The following is a 25,825-nucleotide window of genomic DNA, read 5'->3' as shown; positions in this document are numbered from 1 at the left end:
ACCCCCCCTGCTCCTATTCGAGTGCAGACAGCTTCATTTCTCTAGCCTAGGGGTGGGTTCAAAAGCCAGTGTTTTACCCAAAGCATTGCAAACTCCTGGAGCCTCTCTGACAAGCAGAGATTTTATCTGGTGCATAATCCAATGCAATTTAGTGTTTTTTTCCCCCCCACCACTTTCAAAACCCTTATAAACTGTATTCCAGCAATTAGAGTTTCATCTCTCAAAGCTAAGGCACCGCTATCTTTTACTTTGCTTCAAATATGCAGCTTTATTTCCCTACAGAAAAACATGTATCAGTTGCTTGCTATTAATGCAAGAGTCCTTGAAGAGTATTTTGATTTTACTTGTTCTTCAGGGGAATCAGCAACTCTATAAATCATTTCGCTTCCAAATAAGTTTGAGCTTCACATCTGTATACCTTCATAGTCTGTAACCACCAGCTTTAGGAAGAAGCTAAATGCAATTTTCACTATGAGCTGAGGAAATTCAAGGCTTTTGCACCTAGTGTTTGTTGTATATTGGGCAATAAATACACAGTTAAGGCAGTAATAAGGTAAAAAGGCATTACAGTTTGTACTATACCACCTTCCCGCTAGACTTAAAAGATGGGAGCAATAGAACAGGAAAAAGGCAAGAACATTTAAGGCATTTGCAGAATTACAAGGTGACAATTTAGGTATTTTAATGTGTACGGAGTAATTCAAAAACATTTTAGTTTTGTTTTCAAGTAGGAAGTTGCTTTTCAATTAGTATCCCCAGCTATTTGGTAAAGCTTTTTCTTCCCCTCTTTTTTTAATCATTTTCCATCATGTAGACAACAGATGCTTTGGTACTTCGCTCTCAGGACCAGATCCTCAGCTGCTTTGGAGCAGCAGAATTCACTGCCATTCAACAGCACCCACACAGGGCAGAGAAAGGTGCCCACAAAGCCGTTTTACAGTAGAAAGCGGCTTTGCACGGGAAAGGGGGACAAATAGCCACAGCTCTCCCCAGTAGACTTGACATCTCTTTGCAGCTCTGAATATCCAATTCAGGTACCACTGCTGTTTTCAAAGCTTCCTGTCAGCTACCCACCAGCAGCTCAAACCAAAACCCCAGGAACCCTAAAATAGCAGTCACCAAAGGGGACCCAAATCCCCGTCCTTGCAGGGGGGGCAGTCAGGATCCCGGCGCACAAGGGACAGGAAAAGCCTTACCTGATAACGCCTCACTGAGCAGCGAGGGCTCCTGCCCACGCAGGGAAGTGAATTCAGATGGGATCTGAGCTCACATCCCAAGCACTCAGCCATGGGCACCCCCCACCCAGCAGAACAAGTTAGCAGGCCTTGATCCCACAACAGCCAGAGCTGGGAAAAACACCACAGGCGAGATGCCTAGCTGAAGGATGGGCTATTCCTCTGCCTTTTAAGGTCCCTACCCAGCCTGACATCTCACCCAGAACCAGAGAAGCCCCAGGCTGGTACCCAGCCCCGGAGCATCCTCCCCTCCCAAGAGCAAAGTTCTCCTGCCAGAAGCAGCGTCCCACCTCTGTGAGCCTGAACTTCATTCTGCTCTCGCCAGCCTCAGCCAGGGCAGGAACCACAGACACTTCTGAACGGGAAGTGCCACAAGCACAGCTTGTGCCCCTGGAATAGTTACCAGAAGGCAAGTTGAGCACAGGACAGTGCACAGGCTCCTGTAACAAGAATCTCAATGTCTCCCTCCTCCCATTTCACATCTTCACCGATTTTATGTATCACTGAAATTTTACACTTTGGTCAGATTCTAACATGCATATGCAAAGGTGGAATAAAAAAAATGAGAAGTATCATTCACAGTAAGAATAAGACATCATGGTTATCAGGTTCTAGCTGCCAGCTATCCAGCACAACTCCTTCGTGCAAGTCTACCGATTGCTTCTGGTTGTCAAGATCCTGCCCTAGGCAGCAAGGCTCAGCAGCATGCACAGGGGATTCGCTCCTCTGGATGCGGCCAGGTTGTTAACACGCATGCGACTGTTCCTCACTTTTGGTAGAAGCACTGCACAAACTGCGTGTTTGGATTATATCCTCCTTGTGGGAGGATAAGCACCAGGCTCTCTCAATTACAAATCTGGCATCAGACTCACTGATGGGACAAGTCCACTTTTTTCATTTCATGCCTCTACCCAGCAACAGCTTATGTTTGTCCTTAGAGTCCAAGGCAATAGCTTAACATAGTCCTACCAGCTCCTCCATGTCCATCTCCACAGCAGCACTCATGATGTGGTAAAATCAACCTGCTGAGAAAACCAGCTTTTACACTGCAGCCCCTAATTCTCTTCTGGGAGCCCAAGAGCAGAAGCCAGTCACATCAGACAAAGCCGACTAGTTTACTTGCTTCCTTGAAAGAAAAAGAAATCTTTGGGAATGTTCCATGAGTTAAAGGAATGCTTAAGAACAAAATATTTACTCTTCCAGTGAGGGTCCCCTTGATATCAGAAAGACTCCACTGTGAATGAAGGTATTAAAGATCCTTCTGGGACCCCACTTGAAACTCTGACTAGTCCATATGAACGGTATCAAAACTTTTATATAGCCCTGGCAAATCACATCCCCTATCCTCTACTTTTCAAGCTTGGTGTTTAACACTGTTCCGGAGTTTCTCACACATCAGAAGTGGCCAGCCAAGTTTCCAGGAACCTCTCTTTACATCCAGGTACCAGATTTCCATTCCTACATCCTGACTTGGAATCAGAAAGATTCAGGTTGGAAGGGACATTTGGAGATCTCCAGTCTGATCTCCTGCTCAAAGTAGAGCTAACTTCTGTCAGATGAAGTTGCTCAGGGCTTTGTCAAGTTTTCAAAAAGTCTTCAAGGATGGGCAGTCCATAACCTCCAAGTCCTGTCCCAGAACTTAACCACCCTCATGAATTCTCCCCTTCCCTCATGAAAAACCCAAGTTTCTCTCCTCACAACTTCACCCTACACAAACCCAGCCCCTGGAAAGGGCACATTTTTAAATTGTCCGTTCTTACTGGCATGAACTTCTCTCTCCTTTTTCACCACCTTTTTGAAGTTTGATCAGAGCCCACATTTAGTTTATCAGTGTTCTCTATACTACCTGTCATTAATAGCTTCCTTTCCTTGGTTTTCCTCCTACTTCTAAATACTTCCCAAGAGTGGTTCTCATTGCCTTACCATTCTCCATGCAGCTGGTAGCTCTGTTCACATCCTACTGTTTTCCTGCCTACAGGCTTGGGCTGCTCCTTTAGTCCTCTCTAGCATTTACTTCCACTTCAAGTATTACTCCATTTTCACGCTTATGTCCTTAAAGATCTTTAAGACCTGGTTAGTTTTTACAAGGAGAAAAAGAAAAAAAGAACAGTCCTTGGAAAACCTAGCAATAAGAGCACAAAAGTTTGTGTTAACAAAGAAGCATTAAATACTTGCTCCAAAACACTTGTTCTTTTTGGTTAATGGAGGTTTCAGTTCCACTCTTGGGAATGAGGGTTACTACTACTAAAAATCATTAACCCTGTGATTTGTCTATATTTATCATCAATTAACTGCAATTCAGGGTGGGAATATGCCACCTTTCCCTTCATGCCTGGAGAAACAAAAAATACAACTCCAAGGACTTCTAAGGATCTCAAGTGAACCCCTTCAGCCTACCTCACATCAGCAAATTACGTATGCCTGAAGTTTCCTCACATTTTGCTGCAACCAGCACAATTTGGAAAGGATTCTCCAGCAGCATCTTGTCAGGCTACAACACGCTCCACATTTGGCCAGCACTTTGATGAAAAGTCGTCTGCATGACATTTCAAGCACTGGTCAACTGTTAGAAAGTACAGAACCTTGAAGAAATCTGTTCTAAGGTGTTCTTTCAAGGCAAAGGGAAGATTGGAGTCCCCCGGGCAGTAACAGACCTAGAGAGTCAATCATGTAATTTTTGTCCAGGCACTAGCTATTAGTTGATTTAGTATCCCAGGATTAACTGTTCCTTCCTTGTAGTTAGCTGGGGGTTTAGTTCCCTTGCAATAGTTATGACAACAGCCCTTAAAACTAAAATAGTACATTCTACCCCCCCACATAAGTGGGTATTAACCTGGCTCAGTCCTTTAACTCACATTTCCACATTTATTTTTTGTTACTTACCAAGTATTGATCAAAGTTTCACCAAATCAGTTTTGGACAATTCCTCTTTCACTGTCACCAGCTGACTGACCACAGCAGCACACATCTCAGTGTAACTTTATCCGGTCAGTCAGGGACAAAAAAAGCAGCCAGGTGAGCTTCAAGCTGCTTCAGCCTCAGCATTATCCCCGCAGCCCTTCAGGTTATGCTGCAGACTTACCTCAGATCCCCTGATCAGCAGCTGCACATCCCCCGAGGCTCCTCGCAGGAAATTTGGTGTTTAAGCACACCAAAGGCTGTGATGTTACACATGCCTGCTCGCTTCTGACAGCCAAGTGCTGCGTGCACACCCGCAGTCCCCCAGGACCCAGAGACACTTCTCTGCTCCTGTCACTACAGGGACCTAAAAAGGTTCCATGACAAGAAGCCTCCCTTCAGCTCAGAGTTAAGCAGTCGCAGAGGACAAGGCTCAGGGTGCAGCGCCCTTCTCACCTTAGGACAGAGGCTTTAACACCACACTGAAGAAACACTCCAGCCACCAGGCCAGTATGTGGATTTATTCCCAACCCCTTCTGAAAACTATCCCACCTTGTTCAGCTTCAATAAATAACTGGGGGGGAATGGAGGGGGTGACAACTTCAGAATGTACCAGGTGAAATGGAAAGTTGTTCTTTCAACACATAGCTCTGTCTTGCTATGGCTTGTCTTGGCTTCCAGGACAATAATGTTATATATGGTTCTTAATTTACTTCCTTCCACACTCACAGAAGAGGCAATTCCAACTGCCCAGCATATTACACACTATAATTCCAGCTCCACTTGCACTGTCCTAATGCTGCTTCTGGCTCAGGACCCTGCAGTCTATTTGATATTAAGCATAACATTTCCCACAGCTTTCCACACCCTAATTAGATTTTTTAGCACAAAAAAAGAGGCTTGGACACAAAGCTTAAGGCACTGCTCTGCACCACAGAGGTGCTGTTAACATCAATCTTTTTAAGCTAGCAAGAACACAGTTTGCCAACATCTAACCAAACAGGTCAACCACTACAGGCAGCTGCACTGCAGTAGCACAAACTCCAGCAGGCTGCGTGGCCATTCACTTAGCACTTATTTTAAGCAAGCCTTGCAGGCCATGCTGCTGCTCTGCTTAAAAACAACTCTGAGCAGGGGCGAATACTAAAAAAAGGCATCCTCATCCTCAAACATTATGTATAATTTTTAATTCCAGAATCATGAGTTTTGGAGCAGTCATGGCCTTCACAGGACTCAAAGGCACTGTTTGTATCACTGAAATTATATGAAATAGAAAACGGAGGAAGTTCTACTGCATCTAAGAACGCAAACATATCGATTTAATCCAGTGTTGCATTACATCCCCAGGAGTCGGGGAGGGGGACAGTTACTACGGCTCATATGTCACTAGCATACAAGCATCAGCACTCCTTACTCCAGGCTTTGTGTGGAAAGCTGAGGGCACCCGGGCAGGCTCGGTTAGGCCTGCTCGCAGAGCAGCTCCCACCCTCCGGAGTGGCTGGGCAGGGAGAGGAAGATAGAAACCCCGCGGCCGTCAAACTGTTACGGAAGGGAAACGCACACACGGCAATGGAGCACGGAGGCCTTTTATTGTGTAGCACGGCGTCGAGCCGCTGCTGGTTCCTCAGGGCGGCCCGGGGGAGCGGCGGGAACCCCCGGCGTCAGGCTCATCCTCCCGGCGCTCAGTCCAGCTGCAAGAGGGGGGAGAAGGGCGTGAGGCGGCAGCAGGGAAAGGCCACGGCGCACCTCCCCGCGCCACCCCGGCGCTCACCTTGATGAAGCCGATGTCCTTGGCGTACTGGCGGAAGCACTGCCGGCACATGTTCAGCCCGTACTTGCGGATGAGGCCGTGCCGGTTGGAGCACACGCGGCTGCGGAGGGGGAAGACAGCGAGAGCGCGTCAGGGCCGTTAATGGCGGCCGGGGGGGGGGGGGGAAGAAGAGAAGGGATCCTGCCTCGCGGCCGACCCCGCCCGCCCGCGCACCCCCCTCAGGGCGGAGAGGGGTCCCCAACCGCCGCCCCCAACCGCCACCCGCGCCACTGACCAGGAGCGCGAGCCCTGCCCGAACTTCCTGGGGTGGCTCCAGTAGAGCTGCTGATGGCCCATGCTGCCCGCTGCGCGCCCAGCCGCCAAAGAAAGATGGCGGCCCGCGCATGCGCTAATCAACCCTGCCCCGCATCCCGGCCTGCACCGCGACGCTCATTTCCCCCCCACCACCACCACCATTAGCGGCCTCGGGAGCCGCGCGTGCGCAGTGTGGCGGGCTCCCCCGCCCCTCCGCGGCGTGACGTCAGCGGGAGCGAGGCTCTAGATGTCGCGGCGCGAGGCTGTTGGCGCCGGGCGCGGTGGCGCACGCCTGTAGTCCCAGCTACTCGGGAGGCTGAGCCCGCCGGATCGCTTGAGCCCAGGAGTTCTGGGCTGCAGTGCGCTATGCCGAGCGGGTGTCCGCGCTAAGGCCGGCATCAATATGGTGATCCCCGGGGAGCTCGGGGTCACCAGGTTGCCTAAGGAGGGGTGAACCGGCCCAGGTCGGAAACGGAGCAGGTCAAAGCTCCCGTGCCGGTCAGTAGTGGGATCGCGCCTGTGAATAGCCACTGCAGCGTAGCCTGGGCAACACAGAGAGACGCGGGCTCCTTTTGCCGCCCGCCGCGGCGCCTCGGCTCTCACCGCCCCACCCCGGCTCCCATTTTGTGTCCCCCCCAATCCCCTCCGACACCGCGGCCGGCAGCGCACCGCCTCCTACCGGCCGCCGCCGGTACCGGCACCGCTCCGCCTCCTGCCGGCCGCCGCCGGCACCGCAACCCTCCCGCGCGTCCGAGGCACCGCGGCCCCTCCCGCCGCCGCCCGCCCCCCCGCGTGCACGTTGTGATTTTGGGGGAGGCCGCTTTTAAAGAGAGCGAGGTTACAGAGCAAGCGGAAACGCTCTCCCGGCAAAAAAATAAAAATAAAAACAAACTTCACTATCACATGGAGATTCCCTACCTGCCTTAGCTCCATAAATCCACTTTTTTCATTAGGATTCTTTTTTTTTTTAATTCTTGACTATATTGAATTTCTATTATTCAGGTAACGAGTTTTTCATAAGGCTTCACGTTGTCATTTACAACACTTTAGCCCCCTTCTGTGCCAGGGAAACGTGCGGAACACTGAGTCTGCGCAGGCTGACTCTCCTCCCCACGGACACTCAGCAAGCTTTCGGCAGCCGCGCGCTCCCAGAGAAGTCCCTCGCTCACGAAGCGCGTCGCCTGTTGCCAGCACGTGAGCACAGACCGCTGGAGCATGTTGTCGGTGATTTTGATACCTCCCGGCACCTGATGGGAATGTCCATGATCCAGAAAGTTTTCCTCCTTCTCGCTAGCGCCTTGCGGCAGTGCGCTACAGCGGCACCAGATCTACACCCGTCTCACAGTAAAACTGCTCTGGTGTCCAATTCCTAATTCGTTTTTTCAGAATTGCACAATGACATGAGGGGAAAAAAAATAGAACATGTCTTTCACAGCCGGGGAAGTTATCAGTGGAGGCGGAGTGCGACATTGGCATCTAAATTAAGTAAATGGCAACCGCACGTCACGACGAACGAACAGAGCTTTTTCCCCAAGTTTTGTTTCTGAACTCCCATGGTTGTTTTTCCTGTTAGGGTTATCCGAGTCTCTTCTAGCAACAAGCCGTCCTTCAGCTGGTCCAGTCCCACCACGCTGGGGATAAGAGGCCCAAGGGAAGAATTGTCTATCATCCCCTGACACCTAAGATGATGCTTTGTCACTGACACTCGCTTGTTCTATCGCTGTTTTGGACACTGTATCCCAGGATTTGTAAATGAATACACTGAAGGATTTCTTAGAAACCTCTGTATTCCTGTCATATACCACCGCTGTACAAATTGCCCAGATTTGCTTGTCACAGCAGTTGACACCTGAATGACATACGTGCACCCGATGAGCTCTAGTAGGTGGTGGTCCCCCGGGTTGTCTACGCGCTCTCGTTTTCCCCAGGTAAATACTCGACTCCCGTGGGGTGTGAGGGCCCCGTGCTGGATTCGGCAGCTCGGCACGCCCGGCACGGGAGCTGGGTGCTGGAGCTACGCTACGGTGCCATTTGCCCTGATGCGCGGTCACACAGCGCTCAGGGCGACGCTTTTAAAGACCGTGATGCGTCACGCAGCACTCACACCCCACACGGCCTCCTTGGCCACACTGCGCCTGCCCCACGGCACACTACACCCGCCGCCCCCCAAACTGCCCCATCCCCTCACACCGCCCCCCCTCCGTGTCCCCATGTCCCCCCAGCTCCCCGAGTCCCTCACACCCACCCCCCCGTGTCCCCATGTCCCCCCAGCTCCCCGAGTCCCTCACACCCACCCCCCCGTGTCCCCATGTCCCCCCAGCTCCCTGTGTACCTCACACCTGACCCCCTGTGTCCCCATGTCCCCCCAGCTCCCCGAGTCCCTCACACCGCTCCCTCGTGTCCCCATATCTCCCCAGCTCCCCATGTCCCTCACACCGCCCCGTGTCCCCATGTCCCCCCAGCTCCCCAAGTCCCTCACACCCGCCCCCCCGTGTCCCCATGTCCCCCCAGCTCCCCGAGTCCCTCACACCGCCCCCCCGTGTCCCCATGTCCCCTCAGCTCCCCGAGTCCCTCACACCCGCCGCCCCCCCGTGTCCCCACGTCCCCCCAGCTCTCCGTGTCCCTCACACCCGCCCCCTCGTGTCCCCATATCCCCCCAGCTCCCCGTGTCCTTCACACCGCCCCCTCGTGTCCCCATGTCCCCCCAGCTCCCCCTGTCCCTCACACCCGCCGCCGCCCCGGCCTTTCCCGCCTAGCAGCGCCGCCCGCCAGCTCCAGGGGGCGCCAACGCCCCAGCCAGGCGCCAGCGCCCCGCGCGCTGAGGGCCCTGGCGCCGCGGGCTGCCCGCGCACTGCCGGTCCAGCCGCCGGCCCTGCCGCTGGCCCAGCCGCCGGTTCGGCCGCCGGCACAGCCTCCCTCCTGCCCTCCCGCGCGGAGCGGCGCTTCCGCGGGGCCGGCGAGGCGCCTCGGGGGCCCCCTGGGCGGCGGCGACTCCGCGGAGCGATTCAGGCATCGCGGCGGGCGCCTGCGCGCGGTCCGCGCCGGAGGCCCCCTGGGCGCCGCCGCCGCCGCCCCCAGGCGCGCGCGGGCCGTTGGCGGCCGTTGGGCGGCCGTTGGCGATGCGGCTGCAGTGCGAGGTGGAGGTGGTGAGCCGGCTGCTGCCCAGCTGCGGGCTGCGGGGCCGCGGCCGCGGCACCCGCGCGCTCCTCTCGCTCGGCCGCCAGCCCGGCCGGGCGCGGGGCGGCGGCGGCGGCGTTTACCTCATGGTGTGCACGGCGCGGGACCGGGCCGGCGCGCGATACAAGGTGCGCGGGGGACCCGGGGGTGGGGAGGGGGGCTCGGGTCGGCGTCCCGTCGCGGCTCCTCACCGCCCGTGGTGCCCCGCAGGTGCAGGAGAACATCGAGCGCTTCTTCACGCGGTTCGTGGAGGAGGGCAAGGCCACCGTGCGCCTCCGGGAGCCCGCCGTGGACGTCTGTCTGAGCAAGGTGCGTCCCGGCGCGGCCTCCGCTCTGCCCCATGAACGGGGCCCGAGCTCTTCTCAGCAGCCTGCTCGGCGCTGCCGCCGCTTTGGGGTGGGAGGTGCGGGCCGGACTGCCGAAAGGAGCTTGGCTTCGCGTGGCCTCGGGAGGGAGGCTAAGGAAGGGAAGGGGAATAAGGGAAGCTTACACGGTGTACGAGGGGCGCTGAGCCCCGCTGCTTTGCTGGGGCGCACTGTGGTTTTTTGCTTCCTTCACATTCTTCTGCCTTTCCTATTTGAAGGAAAAAACTTTTTTTCATCTGTCTGATATCTCCTGTCTTTATCTTTAACTGCAAGTCCTACATAACAGATGACTGCTTACAGTCTTTGTGAAACTATTCTCGTGTGCACCCACTGTGGGCTTCAAAGCTAGGGACACATGGTATGGATCAGCAGTACCATTGCCGTCGTGTTTTAGTGCTTAGCTAGCAGTAGGACTCATCAATGCATTTATTTGCAGTTGACAGGAAATATTTGAAAGTTGTCAATGTATAACGATGCTTTTATTCATTCTAAACTCACCAAAAAAGCTACACATTAGTGTTCAATTTCTATATTGTTAATTTTTCTGTGCCTGTTCCAATAATCTTTCACAGCCCTGTTATAACAGGACAGTTTTTCTGAAACTTTAGGGTTAGGCTAATCGATGACAGTATTTTTTTTGTTCAGGAAATCATTTTGACTTTCTGTTGTGACTATAATGCTTTGGTTTGAAGGCTATTTCGTAATAATTTCAATGATGTCATACTGAGCAGCTGTAATCTTGAATGCTTAAGCTTATTCTTTCAAAGGCAGACTGTTTTCTCAAAGAGCTTGTCTGAGGGGAAATGCAAAAGGTATGTCTCAACTGCAGTTGCAACAGGCACTGGCAACAGTCTTGCCACAGTGGAAGAGAGCTCAGGGCAGGCTACGAGATCTGCTTGAGAAACAAGGTAAATGAATCAGTATGCAGGACTGTGACCTCCTGAAAAGAAAAACGTGACCTGACAAAAAAAGGAAAAGCACTTCTTTTATTGGTAATAAGAGCAGCATCTGGATGTAGCGTGGTAGTCTGAGATTTGGCAGAATCTGGCATAGTGTCATGATCTAGAAAAATCCTGTCTGGATGTAAAGTAAGGCTGTGGTGGAAAGTGGCCTTAAATTGAAGAAATTAGGTGTTCACATTATAAGGTTAAATATAAAAGAAGTTGTTTGTTTCTAAACTCAGTTTAATTAATTTTGTCTTGGCAGAAGCAAATGTGCTCTGTATCTTGCAGAAAAATTTGACAGGTGGTGTGTTAGATCCAGAATACATTCTTGGTTTAGATTCTTTCCTCTGAGCATTCCTGCTAAAGAGGAGGAAGTCAAAAAGTTGGTCTCTGAACAAACTGTTGTAAAGGGCATACTAACACTATTCTCAGTAGAACCTGGTGAAGCAGGAGTTAAAATTTTATAAAGCTGTTTAAAGTTGTTCCAGGGAAGTCATAGTCTCACTTCCCATTTTTAATGTAAAGATTCACCCTCATACTGTCAAGCTCCATAAACAAATTACTAAATTCTTCAGAAGCCAATGATACATGTATTCCTCTTAAACTCTCCAAAACTGGAAACGCAATTTAAGATGACTGGTAATTTTTATGTCGTTTCTGGTAGTCTCATAATCTCAGTATAGAAAGGCGTCTAAAATCTCAAAGATGGACAAAAGTGTTGTAGAAAAGAGATTCCCAGACAGCACTATGCTGGTTGTGTGCAACTACCATGCAAAACCCCACTCTTAGTACTCTGCCAGGTAGTGTGATTTGCTGCATTCAGCCGCATCAGAAATTAAGCTAAGAAATGTTGCTCTAAAACATTTAACCCTGGAGCAAAAATAATAGTCAGTGTGGTTTTTCCCTTTAGCAGGCCTGTGCCTGCTGCATGGCGTGCAAGGCCTGGTAAGTCTGTGGAATCTCCGCTTGCCCTGTCATCTTTCATCTAGCTATGAAACAAGAGACTTGTAAGGCATCAGCGCGTATTAATTTACTTTCGCAACACCTTTTTTGTTGTTGAGACTCCAGACTTGTGGCAGAAAATTCCTTCCTGAGCGCTTCCAATTCTTTTCCTTTTTTGTAGGTGCGTCTTAGTATTTTCTCAACATATTCTTACGGGTTTAGAGATATGTTTCTTTTATATAGGCTTTGCAGAGAAAATTTGTCTAAGACACCAGAACACAAAGTAGTCCTATTTTAAAGATGCGTAAATAGTGTAAACTTATCTTAACATCCTAGAGCTTTCATCTCTAAAAGCAGGTTTCTGTTGTGTCTCGCACTCTGAGAGCAAAGAAGTAGCGCCTGTAACTTCAGTTCTAGCCTTTTGTTGTCCAGTCTGCTTGGTCTTTACAGTTCTGAATGACTTTTGTCCCTTATTTTCATATTTATTTGGCTACTTTTGCCCTTGGAAACGTGCGGAATCTGTCTGTAGTTGGGAGGAGTCCCATAGCTAAATGTTTTAGTATGGTTTGGCTGACATAATGAACACTGATAAGAAGAAGGTGCAATTTCCCTATCTGTGGAAGATATCACATCAGGAGTTGAGAGAACAGAAGTGCGTGGGATGATTAAGAAGGCCAGTCATGAGGTTAGCCATGCAGTCAGATATGTTTGACCTTCATTGTCTTTATTTATATTGCATTAGCATCTAGAAATCTCCAAGATCATTGTGTATTGTGCTAGGCACTTCCAGTATATTATGTGAGCTAGTTTTACACCCTGTGGAATTTGGAATAGACAAATACTGTTAGAAGGGTCGTCTTTTAGGTGCAGAAATGGGTGTCACCAGGCTTGGGCAAATCTGTTCACCACTGGAAACAGAGTGAAAACCTCTTGACTCTCAGCAACTGTGCCAAAACTCCAAGAGTGTTTGTCCTTTTCTGCACTGAGGGATAAATTTTAGTTGTATGGATACATTCTGCTTTTTATTTCAAAATTTCCTTATAGCTTCATGTCTGTCAGTTGCCAGTTGGAGTAGATACTTACTGGGAAATTTGGAAGAGAAATATTTGGTCACCCTGCTATTCATAAACTTAATTATATTAGTACGACAAATGTAACACAGCTTTGTTTGATCTTTATTTAAAATAGAAGTCATCTGCTCCTCCATTAATTTGACTCTGTGTCCTTACTGCCATTATACTGTGTCCTGCCTAAAGCAAAGTTGGTCACTTGCTTGCAGAGCGACTGAAAATAATTATCCTCTTTGGTGCTGGCACAACCAGACAATGCTTCTTCGTGTGACCGAAAGCACTTACTTAAACTTAAGTTCAAGATACCTTGAAGCTTTCCACCTATTTTACATATAAATTCAACCTCAGATTCCATGCTTTTCCTTCCCAGCAGCTTTCAGAAATGATTGCCTCAGACTTTAGATCCCTGCCTTCTCTGTGTGTGTTTCTGTAAACTCGCTTTATCATGTTGCAGTTTGGGAAGATTGCAGTGCATCAGACTTCTTTCTGTACTTTATTTTCAGCTATGAACTCTGTGCTTTGTTCCTTTTCTGAGTAATGCAGCACAGTTCATTTGATCTAGGTTGTTCAGAGAGTTCAAACTTCTCGTTTAAATTGCGTACCATTTGTTCTTAAATACGGTAAACGGCATGCCAACCATTAAGCCTGAGTTATGTTTCCCTTTCCCATTTCATTGCCCTTCTGACTCAGTATTTCATGATACATATGTGTACAAAATAGTTCAGAAAGTGTTACTATAAATCTAATGAACTTCTAATTCCGTATTTGTGGGGTTTTTTGTAGGCAAATGCCAGCAATTTAAAGAATTTCCTTTCAGCTGTGAGACTGGCTCACCAAGGCACTGACATTGGAGCGCTCCCCCTCTCAGCTCTGGTGCCAGCGAAGACCTCAGAAGTTGAAAAGCCCAAAACAAAGATGATCATAACATCAAGAAGGGACTATCCTCTCACCAAAAGCTTTCCTTACTCCCTAGAACATCTCCAAGCCTCGTACTGCAAACTTGCTCGAATTGACACGCGTGTGCTTTGTTTAAAGAAACTCAGAAAACTAGACCTAAGTCATAACCATATTAAGCAACTGCCAGCTACTATCGGTGACCTGATCTGTCTTCAGGAACTTAATTTGCACAACAATCACCTGGAGTCATTCAGTGTTGCTCTGTGCAACTCCACCCTTCAGAAATCTCTTCAGTTCTTGGACCTCAGCCAAAACAAAATTAAAGCACTTCCAATTCAGTTTTGCCAACTGCAAGAACTTGTTAATTTAAAGCTCGATGACAATGAGTTGATTAGGTTGCCGTTCAAGATGGGCCAGTTAGGTCATCTACGCTTCCTGTCGGCCGCTCGAAACAAACTTCCTTTTTTGCCCAGTGATTTTAGGAAACTCTCCCTTGAGAACTTGGATCTCTTTGGAAATCCTTTTGAACAGTCTAATCCACTTGTTCCCAGCATACAACTGAAAATACCATTGACTTTATTAGAATGTGCTGCAAGGGCAACTGTAAATTACAGGTAAGAGTAGCGTGATTGATACGTATGTCACTTGCTCCATTTCAAACCTGCCAAGTCTAAACTTCCCTGATTTGTTTTTTCTTGTTTATGGCAATTGTTCTTCACATATGATAAACCATAAAGTTAAAGTTGCTTGAATTCTGCTTGTAAATTCCTCTCTTTATTATACAAGATAAAGCAGATTCTTGTAGTAATTTGGTGACTTGGGGAGTGTTTAGAGAGAAAGCGATTGATTGAAATATTATAGTTCAGAAAATGGGGAGCACCACGACAGAACATTTTTGCCCAGCCATGCGAAAAGACAACCTATCTCTGTGACCCTAAACCACTTCCAGAATTTTATATGTTGGCACTTAGATTACAGTGGATTTTGTGATACAGACCATAATTTGTATTGGGCCTTAGCCTGGAGGTTCAGGGTTGCCCCTCATCTTGTGTTCACGTTAAAGCACACTAGACCGCGTGGAAAATCTGTTAGCCTGTAGCTAACCTTTCACATGTGAAAATAGTGTGTTGGCAAAAGGTTACCTTCCACAGGACGGCTTCTAGTTACAGACATTGACCAGCCTGCCCCTGCTTTTAATGGGACCTTACCCAAGCTGAGCAGCGTTAGAAAGATCCTACGAGGGGCTTCTCGAAGGGGGAATATCGTGCTGTAGTTGGCATTACTTACTGCAGGTTTCTCCCTGCTTCAGGTTTTCCTGAACTGTTAGTTTCTTTCCGTGTTGAGGTTAGGGTATTCTGCCTTATGCGGAGAAGCCCAGTTCTGAGGTAGTTTTAAAATTATTAGCATCTCTTGCTTCACCAAATAAGCTACGTCCTTGCCAGGCTGCTGTTTATTGTCTGTTTTTCTCCCCTCCTCTTCCCCCACACCACTTGCATAGCTCTACCTAAATGCCACTGCCTGTGATTTTCTGGTACCATCTGGCGCTACTCCTACCCCATTTTCCTAGGTGAAAAAGGAGCGAAAAGATGGAAGAGAGTCATGGATACAAAAAGGGGGTGAGAGACAGACTTGGTGTTCTCATGATCGACGTTCTTTACCCGTTCCTGCCTTAGGGACGGGGAGAGCCCCAGGAGCCTGGGTTAGTTGCTCAGAAGTCTGCGTAAAGGTGTCCGCAGGCGTGCGGGGCGCACCCTGGAAAGGAGCTGAGCTAGCTCCTTCTTACCTTCTCCCCTTCTGACCCAGCTGAGTTTAATACAGAGTGATGATCAAAATTTGCATGCCTCCTTTCCAGTCTTTAATATAAATTGCAGTGGTTTTGATACAAATATGATCAGAATGCCTATTTTTCTAGAGAAATATAATGCCCCTGCACTGCTCGGATTTTGGTGCTCAGTTACATTACCAGAGTCCCTGAGGATCCCTAGTCATTAACCTAGCCCCTGACCCCAATACAGCGAGCGTTGTACAAAGCCCGCACCGTGCAGCACAAAAAAGGCTCTCTGCTCCAAGAGTCTCTGTGAGACAAGGGAAACGGTCCCCTTGGCCGCTGGTCTGGGATTATAAGGAAGCAGTACGGGTGAGAGGAGTCCTGGCGCTTCAGCAGCCTCGCTGTCGCTGAGGTTTCCAAAGACGTCGCAGCACAGGAGCATTTGAGAGGGTAAGGAGGGCAGTTTTGTGCATTCGTTCCAGTAGCTTCTCAGGTGTAAGGGACTCGCTAAGCATAAGTGATTACCTTTAAAAAAAAAACAACAACTAAGAAATAGGCAACAGAAGCTGAACAGAAGCTGCCTGACATTCACTGGATGCACGAATTAACAATAATAAATAGAAGTGACAATAGGCTATAAAAGCCTTGAGACAGGAAGAAAACAGAAGGCTGGATGACACAATAAAAGCAAATGTTTGGAAAATAATCTTCATGGTGGCATTCTAGGCAAGTACAAGAGCTGTGATCGTTTGTCCTGACCAGAAAAAAGTATGTCCTGGAACTGAGGTGGGGGGGGGGGGGGGGGAATCCACAGGTGTCTTAGCTATGTGAATGATGGTGTGTAGAAAGAACAAGGAATATGTAAGTATAGCCTGGATGGGAGTCAGTGAGACCTATTCGGTGAGTCTTGAGTGACAGTTGTGCACTGGTGGTATTCATATTTTAAAAGAAAGTTAACTGTACAGAATAGATCAGGGAAACTCTTTATTTTATACCCTAAACACAATGCCACTCTGTGAGTTTAAAAGAAGCAGTTTCTTCGTTCTTCTTGTCATTGAATGTCATTCCTGGCATGATGGAGGAGAAGATGGATATGTTAACAGAGAACCTTAATTTATTGTCTGCGGTGTAATCCTACTGTAGAAAAGCTCACTTTATCTCCAGTTCACTCTCTGGAGACAGTGTGTTTTTATTCATTTTAGAGAGTGCGGAGTAGATTGTGGGTACCTCAGCAGGCCAGGGTAAAATATGGTGATCTTCCTGGCTCAGGTGAGGGAAGAGCAAATGTGTGCCACAGTTGTCTCATTTTTCTTAGTCCTCTTTTTAATTCTCTATCCATCTCTAATTCTCTACCCGCCCCCTGTTAAGCTGTTATGATTTGCATGAACTGCCTGGTTCTTGTTACAATGTCTTCTGGAGGTCAGATTCTTGGTACTTAGTGGTCAGTAACATGGTTGTGTGGGTTTTGTGGCCATCCTGAAAAACAGCATTTTAATATCTAACTAGTCTGATATTGCTAGTGCCAAAATTTCAGATTTACCTTTTTTATATGATCTTGAAATGAGTTTTTTTTTTCCCCCGACTGGTGCATATGGCATGTCACTGTGTTTGAGTGACATCGGCTAATTTTGTAGTGAATTCACACTTACTTCTCTTGTTCAACAGAATCCCTTATGGTTGTCATCTCCTTCCTTCTCACCTTTGTGAAGATCTGCAAGTGGCTAAAACATGCCAGTGCGGAAGTGCCTGTCTAAGCAGCTTCATTCAAATCACAGTGACCATGAATCTCCATCACGTAGCTCACACCGTGGTCCTCGTGGATAACATGGGAGGCACGGAAGCACCCGTTATCTGCTACTTCTGTTCTCTAGACTGCTATTCCCAGTTCCTAGACAGGTACCTGCAAAGTATTGGGTGACCGCTGATGAGTGCAAAAGCTCTGCTGGAAGTTCTGTCCAGTGATGGAGGAGTCTGAAATCGTTCTGTTTTGTTACGTACACGTGCTATTGTGAAACGGAGAGCTATCACAGAGCACTTGCTACCGATAGCAAGTGTCAGTCTTACAGTGGGGAGGCATTACGAGCCTGATGTGGTGGTCTGACTGTTTCTCTACTGCTAGAATCTCTCTTTGGTTGGAATAAAAAGTGGTTCTTAGTTTGAATGAATCTTCCTTAGAATGTATTTTGCTTTCTTTTTCCTGTAATTGTGACTTTATCCAAAGGATCGTGATGGGTTTTTTGTTTTATGGAGTAGGTGGTTTCTCCTTCGCAGAAGGAAGGTGGGTGAATTTCTGCTTCCTAGCCTACATCATACTTCCTTGCTTACTGTTCACTTGAGGCTGTGAACTCTGCCTACAGAAGAGGACTACATTGCCTTGACCACTGGACTGCAATCTTCCCAAATTGTTTACTCTAGAGCAACTTGGTAGGCTGCTATGAGAAGAAGTTATAGTGTCAGTAGTTCAAAACTGGTTGTGTTATTCCAGGTACTCTTTTTTAAGTTCTGTGTATAACATTCTTCCTTCAAGCAGGGACCAGCGTTGTTTTTGATCTCTTTGTTATACGAGAAACATCTTTTCTAAATACGTTGTCTAAACTTTGTTTCTGAACTTGCATTTTAAAGATTCTTGAATTGTTCACTGCGTCAACTTATTAAATTTTGAAACCCTTCTATGTATGTGTGAATTGTGTTTTCTCTAATGGATGTTTTATTCATTGTATTCTAGGAGTTAGCTCCAGGCCTTTGTCCTGGTGAAGATACTGAAACACTTAGCATATCCACACCCTTGTTTCCCAGTCTTGTATCCACACCCTTGTTTCCCAGTCTTGTCAGCTGGTCCATGCCTAAAGTATAGAAACAGCAAAAATCTTTAGGCGTCCCATGCACTAGAACATGTGATGGCTTGGAGAAAGCATGTAATACTGGTTTCTGAAGCAGCACTGACTGCCCAGGAATGAGTTACACATCTCGCATCTCTTCAGGTCCTAGAAACGTAGACCACTGTCGCAATTGCCTGTAGTTTCAATGGGAAAACAAGACATCCGTAGCTACTGAGTGCAGATCTGGTCCAGACAGGGCTTCAGGTTACCTCTAAATGTAACGTACAGAGTGAGGAGCAGTCTGAAAGCAGGCAGCAGGCTGCTGAATGCACAGTACAAAGACTATATGAACTTGCAGGTATCACCTAACATCTACTTGAATTTACATTGTACAAATCATCAGTCTGAAATTCTTCACTATCCAAGACACTCTCAGCAGAAAGAAATACTGAAGCATGCCTACTGAAGGGCTTTGCTCTGAAAGAAAATCGTTGGCTCTGGCAAGGCCAAGAGACACTTTTCCTGAGGAAGAAGAACCTTCCATGTTATTCATGAAATATTGAGTGTCATTAAAACTGCCTCTGAATGTCAAAATAACTTGATTCCCTTCTCTTCATGCAGTATTTATAAAGCATTAAACTAACTTAAGTAATTGAAGGAAGATTTGAGTTAATCATTTCTTTTATGTTTTTCCTCAACTACAGACAATTTGCGAAGCAGAAAGCCAATTACTCCTATTTACCTCAACAGTATTCTGCTGAAAGTATTGTAGAACTAAACCTAGACAATTTTAAATATCCATATGGTGATGCTGTTGTAAAGTGCGAGAATTCCTGTCCCAATTGCAGCAGCCTGAGGATTACTCATTTGGAAAAATATCCCTTAGGCGGAGTGCATGATTAAGAGGAGGGAAGTGGCGTAGACAGCGGCTTGGCCTCCTGTGGGGCTCGCGGGGAATTTCACAGTCCCAGGCAGAGGTGTGGGCGTCTGTGCGATGGCTGAGCACCTTCCAGAGGACACGGCTGGGCCGAGCGGAGGCAGATACCGCGGAGACAGACACCTGCGCGGCCGAGTACGCGAGCGGTCAGGTAGAGCTAAGGAGAGCGTGGGCTGAGGCCCCATCCCAGCCCGGTCGTGCAGGGAGCAGTAATCAGCCGGGGGGGATTAAAGGCCGTGTGAAGAGGAATGGCACGGATTTTATAATGAAAAACAGGCTGTGAACTGTGGGAAAGGGATTTTTGTTTGGGAATATCCTGCTCTTGCCTCTGCTCACACTGCTTTTTTTTTTTTCCTTTCCTTCCACGTGTGGACACGGGGATGCAATTAGCTCTGAAGCAGATTTCTTTGCCAAAACTGACTTGGTGTCCTGTAATTCTCTGAAATTACAGCGTTGCCACAGTAAAGTGCTGGAGTCCTTTTCTGCAGCGGTTCTTCCCCGGCATTTACTGCTTTAGTATCCGAGTGCCTTCTAGCAATGCAGCCAGCGTGCCAGGATCTCACCCCACAGGGGCCAAACGTGCAGAGGAGCTGTTTATACTCCTGGTTTCCCTAGCTTTCAAGAAAAGATGATGGAAAGGGAAGTCTTTTACAGCCAGGAGCAGGAGTCGGAGAGGTTTATGACATCCGTCCGTTCCTGTGGGTATCCGTTCCAGCCAAGTTAGCTTTTGAAGTGCTGATGGTCCTGGCAAACAGGATTTATCCCAGCTGCAAAACATTTGTGGCAGTAGGGTGAAGTTCTCCGGCTGCGGCTTCATCTTGGAGGCAGCAAGGTGCTCCTGACGCCACAGGCGCTGGGCATTTGTTAATGTTGTGCCCAAGAAGTTCGCTGTTTGCCTCCGACTTTGCGCAGTCAAATACTGCGGGGCCTATTCTCGTTTGGTTAAAACACCGGATGGCTCTCGCCGTGAATTTAAGTGAAGGGCGCTCCGCCTAATGCGAGATGCTTTTAAATGCAATTGAAACATGTATTTACCAGTCTTGGCGGGGGGGGGGGGGAGGAGGGGGCCTTGACGGCAGATTTCAGTTTGATATTTCTGAATGCTACTGCAAACTGGATTAGGGGCAGATTAGAGGATTCTCCTTTTACTTGCCCTTTACTGTATTGATGCCATCTATGCATTATCCAAGTGCTCCGCAATCTTTAACGCACTTGTCCTTACGACGCCTATGTAAGATAGGGAAATTCTGTTAGCCCAACTAGACCTGGCTTCAGGTCCCAGTTCTACCCGAGCTTGTGCAGGACATGACATCCAGCTCTCTAGAGTGCCTGGCGACCTTCTTTAGGCAAGAAATATTTAAAATTACGGAAATGAGCATTGATGTTAAATTACCCCCATACTTTTTATTTTAAAAAACCCTCAAACCTACGTGTATTAGTGCCAGTATAAATACCACAGCGCAGCGAAGGAGGAGGGAGTAATAACCTGCTGAAAGCAGTGTATTAGCGCTATAAAGGGAGAGGCGTAGCAGGGAACTTCATAAATTGCAGGAACGGCTGGGGAAGCTCTGCTCTCCGGGGGAGTACGCTCGCGAAATGCAGCGCTGCCAGCGTAGAAAGATGGAGACAATAAAAACTTTCCACTAGCTTCTGGCTGAAACTTGACAGCGCTGCCGTTCGCTCGGCAGCCGTGACGGATAGCGCTAGTCGAGGGGATGCAATAGAGGCCTCGTGAAAACGTGCGTCAGGGATGCCGCCAACTGACATCTCCAAGCTCGGCTCAAAATCTGCTATTAGGTTTATAAAGCTTTTTTGAAACAAAACTTGCACAACGCTGAATTCCTCCTGCAAGCACAAAGTGGAGCTGCGGCGCTGTTTTCATCCTTCATGCTCTGCCGTTGCAAGCGCTCGCGTGGGCGACAGGGGTGCTTAACCTGGGGAAGCGTGCCGTGCCGGGGCTTTGGCACGGTAAAGCGGAGGGGACGCCTGGCGCCCTTAAGGCTTGCTTTAGCTTCCCTCGCTTGCAGCTGGAGGCCAGTTTGAGAGTTGCACAGAAAAGTCAGCGTACTTCTCCAGCTAGGGGTGAGCCGTGCAGCCGGGGTGCCGGGCTCCCCCCTCGCGGCACTGCTAGCGGAGAGGACGTTTGGCCGGTCCCAGTGACAGGCGGGAAGCGTTTGGGCAGGGGAATCCTCTGGCCATGGAGATGTGGGGAAAGGAGAAGGTGTAACGGCTGTGGAGGTGGCGGAAAGCCCTACGGAGTTGCCTGTGGCGTTAGGAGAGGCGGGGAAATAAGGCAAACAGAAGAGAGACTGTATTTCCCTGTCGGTGCCCCGTCCCTCCAAAGGGAAAGGCTGGAAGTGTCTCCACTCCCGCCTTAGAAAGTGAAACGTCTCCTTCCTTCCCGAACACGCTGCTCAGCACCGCTCGTTGCAGCGATGAGAGCTCGGTTCGCTGGCAGGAAGCTGAGCAACGGAGAATTCCTCAAAAACCTGAGAGCTTGGATCAGCTCCAAGCTGCAGGCCGCAGAATGAAGATACGTGTTGCAGCCCGGCTCGGCTCTGCTCCCTGCCGCGGGCAGCGGCCGCAGCCGAAGCACCGGAGGCGGACGAAGGTGCAGGGCTCCGGCCAAGGGCCGCCGGCTTGGCACACGCGCCCCAGCAAGGTCCACGGCGGCCGGCTCCGCACGGGCGACGGATGGCGGGACCGTGCCGTCGGGCTGCGCCCGTGCGAGCGGCTTCGCTCCTCCGTCCTTCGCGATTCCTGCCGTTACGCGGGGCCGCAACCCGAGCGCGTCGCGGCAGCGCACGGCGCGGCCTCGGCGGCGTGGAGGGAGGCCTCGGCGGTGGCAGAGGCCCACGGCAAGATCGCCCGAGACTTTGCGCGAGGCGGGGTGTAAGTTCACGTCGTTAAAATCACCTTCCCGGCAAAGCCGCAGGGCAGCGACACTGGGTGAGCGCGGTGCTGGCAGCGCAGCACGGCCGCACTTTGCCCCCTCCCCCCCCCCGCCATCGCGGGTCGGGGACAGTGTCACCGCCCGGGGGCAGCGCGGGTGGGGGCAAAAAATCACAAATACAAGAAAACCACAGCGCTGCCGCGCAGCCTCGGCACCGTGGCGAGCTGGCAGCCACGGGGGGACGTGGCCGGGCGCAGTTCCCTGCGGGGGGCGGAGGGGAGGAGGGTCCGCGGGGCGGGCGGCACGCGTGGGGCGGGCGGGGGGACCGCGGGGCGCCGCGGGAGGGCGGAGGGCGGGCGGAGGGACCGCGCGGCGCCGCGAGCGGGCGGGCAGAGGGACCGCGCGGCGCCGCCCCGCCGCCGAAGCGGGGAGGGGGGCGGGGGGGGGGGGAGGCGGCGCAGCTCATCACGCTGCGCCCGCCGAGCGGAAGCGGGGGGCGGGCGGCGGGCGCGAGTGGCGAGGCGGGCGGCCAATGGGGCGGCGGCGGCGGCAGGGCGGGCGGCCAATGGCGCGCGGGAACGTGTGCGCGGCGCGCGGGGCGGGCGGGGCGGCGGCGGCGGCGTCGCGCGCCGTGACAGCGGGGGCGCCTCAGCGGGGCCGGAGCCGCCGGCATCGGGCGGGCGGGCGCGCGCGGCGGCGGGCCGGTGCCTCCGCCTCCGCGCCGCGTCGCTCCGCGCGGCGGCGGCCGCCGCCATGAGCTAGGCGCGGCGGGGCGAGGGCAGCCCCCGGCGCCGCCGCCGGTGGCGGGGACCATGAGGCTCCGCATCTACAAGCGCAAAGTCTTCCTGCTGGCGCTGGCGCTGGCCGCCTGCGCCCTGGCGCTCTGGGGCACCAACGGCCGCGGGCGGCGGCGCGAGGCGGCGCGCGGCGGCACCGCCGAGCCGCCCGCGCCGCCGCGGCCCCGCGCCGCCAGCGAGGCGCCGCCGCCGCCGCCCGCCGCCAGCGCCCGCCGCCCCGCCGCCGCCGACGGCAACGCCTCGGCGCCGCCGGCCGCCAACGCCACGCTGGGCTACCGCTCGCTCGTCTACCGGCTCAACTTCGACCAGCCGCTGCGCAACGCGGGCCGCTTCCCGCCGCGCGCCGCCGCCGACGTGGTGCTGGTGGTGCAGGTGCACGACCGCGCCGAGCACCTGCGGCTGCTGCTGGCGTCGCTGCGGCGGGCGCCGGGCGTGGAGAACGTGCTGCTGGTGCTGAGCCACGACCTCTGGGCCGAGGAGCTCAACCGCCTGGCGGCCCAGGTGGACTTCTGCCCCGTGCTGCAGGTCTTCTTCCCCTTCAGCATCCAGCTCTACCCCCGCGAGTTCCCCGGGCACGACCCGCGCGACTGCCCGCGCGACATCGGCAAGGCGGCGGCGCTGCGCCTCGGCTGCATCAACGCCGAGTACCCCGACTCCTTCGGGCACTACCGCGAGGCCCGCTTCTCGCAGACCAAGCACCACTGGTGGTGGAAGCTGCACTTCGTCTGGGAGCGGGTGCGGGCGCTGCGGGAGCACGCCGGGCCCGTGCTCTTCCTGGAGGAGGACCACTACCTGGCCCCCGACTTCTACCACGTCCTCAAGAAGCTGTGGGCCCTGCGCGGGCGGGAGTGCCCCGAGTGCCAGATCGTGTCCCTGGGCGGCTACGGCCTCGTCCGCGGCGGCTTCGCCGGCAGGGCCGACAAGGTGGAGATGAAGACGTGGAAGTCCACCGAGCACAACATGGGCATGGCCTTCGGCAGAGACACCTACCAGCAGCTCATGGCGTGCACGGACGCCTTCTGCACTTACGATGACTATAACTGGGACTGGACTCTGCAGCATTTGACTGTCTCTTGTCTTCCAAAGTTCTGGAAAGTGCTGGTTCCCGAGATCCCCAGGATTTTTCACACTGGGGACTGCGGCATGCACCACAAGAAGTCCTGCAGACCGTCCACCCAGAGTGCCAAAATCGACTCGCTCTTGAACAGCAACCAACAGCACCTGTTTCCCGAAGCGATGAGTGTCAGTAAAAGGTACTCTATGGCACCCCTGTCCCCTCATGTGAAAAACGGAGGGTGGGGAGATATTAGGGACCACGAACTCTGTAAAAGTTACCGCAGACTTCAGTGAGGAGCGTGCCGGCAGCCTTTTTTTTCCTTTTGAGTTGTTCCATACTGTCTTTTACAGACACTCACATGTATAAAAGCATTTATGATTTGGTTTCTGCTTTAATATGAATAAACATTCTTGTAAAAGGTGTCCCAAAATAGTAATCCTTCATGTTCGGCAACCAGGTCTTTCGAACAGGCTACTTTCTGCTGCTGGGTCACTCAAAGCGGTATTTAAACGTATATGCAAAAAGTGACCACTGCTGTGTTTGCTGGGAGGAAGAGGAGGAGGAGGAGAGAACTGTTATTTAAGTGCATCTTTTTCGGTGCTTACGGCATTTGTTTTCCCCTTCCTCTCCGACGTTTCTTCAGCGCGGCGTGAGCCGGTGCTGCCTGGAGACCTGCGCTGCGGAGGGGAAGGAGGGAGGGAAGGAGCTTTGCTCGGCTCCGGCCAGGGAAGCAGGCCCGGCTGCCAGAATAGCCGGGCTTCCCGGGGAGCCCTCGGCGTTGGCGGGCTCTCCTGCCGGCCGTTGCGTGACACTTGGTACCTGCATTCTGGTTTATTTGCTGTGTATTTGATGATTATATGAAGAAAAAAAAATCATTGTTTTTACTACAATGTAGATAAATATACAGTTTCTTTTTTTTTTTTTTTTTAGTTCTGCCAAAATAAAATTCATTTTTTTTGTAATACCACGGAAGTTTGTCATTCTCCCCAAAAGATAATTTAAGCTTTTATTGCTAAAATGAAAGTCACGAGTTGGGGGTGGAGGGGGGGGGGGAATCCTTTTTTTTAATTCTCTAAATCCAGGGAGTTGAACAAACACCATCACTCATCCTGGTACCGTACATTAAATTAAAGGTATAATGCAATTCACTAAGTGGGTTAAAACAGAGAAACAAATGAGTGGCACCACACTGACTTCGTCTGGAGCAGGAAGAACTCAACAGTTAGCTCTCAAATTAGTTCAGCTGTGTAAAGTGCCCAGTAAAAAATACTGCTGGGTCCTGGAACGAGGCTGACGGGGGGCTGAAAGCTGGCACCAAAGCGCCGAAGCCAAAGCAAACGCTAAACTACGCTGAAGGGGCTGGTGGGCGTGAAGTCTTTAGAGGTAACTCTTACCTTTGGCTTTGGATGGAAAAAAAAGACTTTATCTCTTGGTTAGATAAAACAGGGAAGGGCACGTAGCAAATGGAAGGGCACGTAGCAAAGCTTTCCTTTTGTCCCCATTTGTCACCTGCATTATGGGTTGTAAATACACTGGTTAAATGTTTGAGAGAGAGGGAGGCAGGTTTTGTAAAATACTCTAATACACAGCTGTTTGTTCTGAATATGCCGTGATAAAACGCGCCCTTTCCCTTGGGCAATTTAACTGCCACGTTCTTGTACAGCCTTTGAGCAACAAGCTTTGGTACCTGCTCCCTCTTCCCGGTTTCACAAAGTCAGCGCTGCTGCTGAGCAGAGCCGGGCCCAGCCCCTTGCTGCCGCCCACGGAGCGTCGCCCGACCGCGAGATGGAAGGGCGCTGGGCTGAACGCGGCCCGGCAGAGCCCTCGTCTCCCAGCCGGAGCGGCCCTGCGCTGGCAGGAAGGGTAGCGCAGATGCTGAACTCGCGCAATAAAGTTTGCGCCGCGTAACCCCCGTGGTAAGTGCTTGGATTGAGCGGGGCAGATTTGAAGCAAGTCAAGCT

At 51.0% G+C, this 25,825-nt stretch overlaps 2 protein-coding genes across 2 annotated transcripts; both read left to right on the top strand.

Annotated features, from left to right (window-relative positions):
• Positions 1 to 9,295: 9,295 nt before the first annotated feature.
• LRR1 (leucine rich repeat protein 1) lies at positions 9,296 to 18,033 on the top strand. Its single transcript, XM_067295206.1, has 4 exons — positions 9,296 to 9,503; positions 9,586 to 9,684; positions 13,480 to 14,207; positions 17,027 to 18,033. Exons 1-4 carry the CDS (start codon positions 9,318 to 9,320, stop codon positions 17,277 to 17,279), a joined length of 1,266 nt encoding a protein of 421 aa, XP_067151307.1. The 5' UTR covers positions 9,296 to 9,317; the 3' UTR covers positions 17,280 to 18,033.
• Positions 18,034 to 22,717: 4,684 nt separating this feature from the next.
• MGAT2 (alpha-1,6-mannosyl-glycoprotein 2-beta-N-acetylglucosaminyltransferase) lies at positions 22,718 to 24,286 on the top strand. The gene has a single exon (XM_067295665.1). The coding sequence runs from the start codon at positions 22,823 to 22,825 to the stop codon at positions 24,155 to 24,157; it is 1,335 nt and encodes a 444-aa protein (XP_067151766.1). The 5' UTR covers positions 22,718 to 22,822; the 3' UTR covers positions 24,158 to 24,286.
• The last annotated feature ends 1,539 nt before the right edge of the window (positions 24,287 to 25,825 follow it).

The sequence above is a fragment of the Apteryx mantelli genome, chromosome 4 (assembly GCF_036417845.1).
Source record: "Apteryx mantelli isolate bAptMan1 chromosome 4, bAptMan1.hap1, whole genome shotgun sequence".
NCBI lineage: Eukaryota > Metazoa > Chordata > Aves > Apterygiformes > Apterygidae > Apteryx > Apteryx mantelli.
Note: the sequence above shows the minus strand (reverse complement) of the source record. Positions and strands in the feature narration are given on the sequence as shown.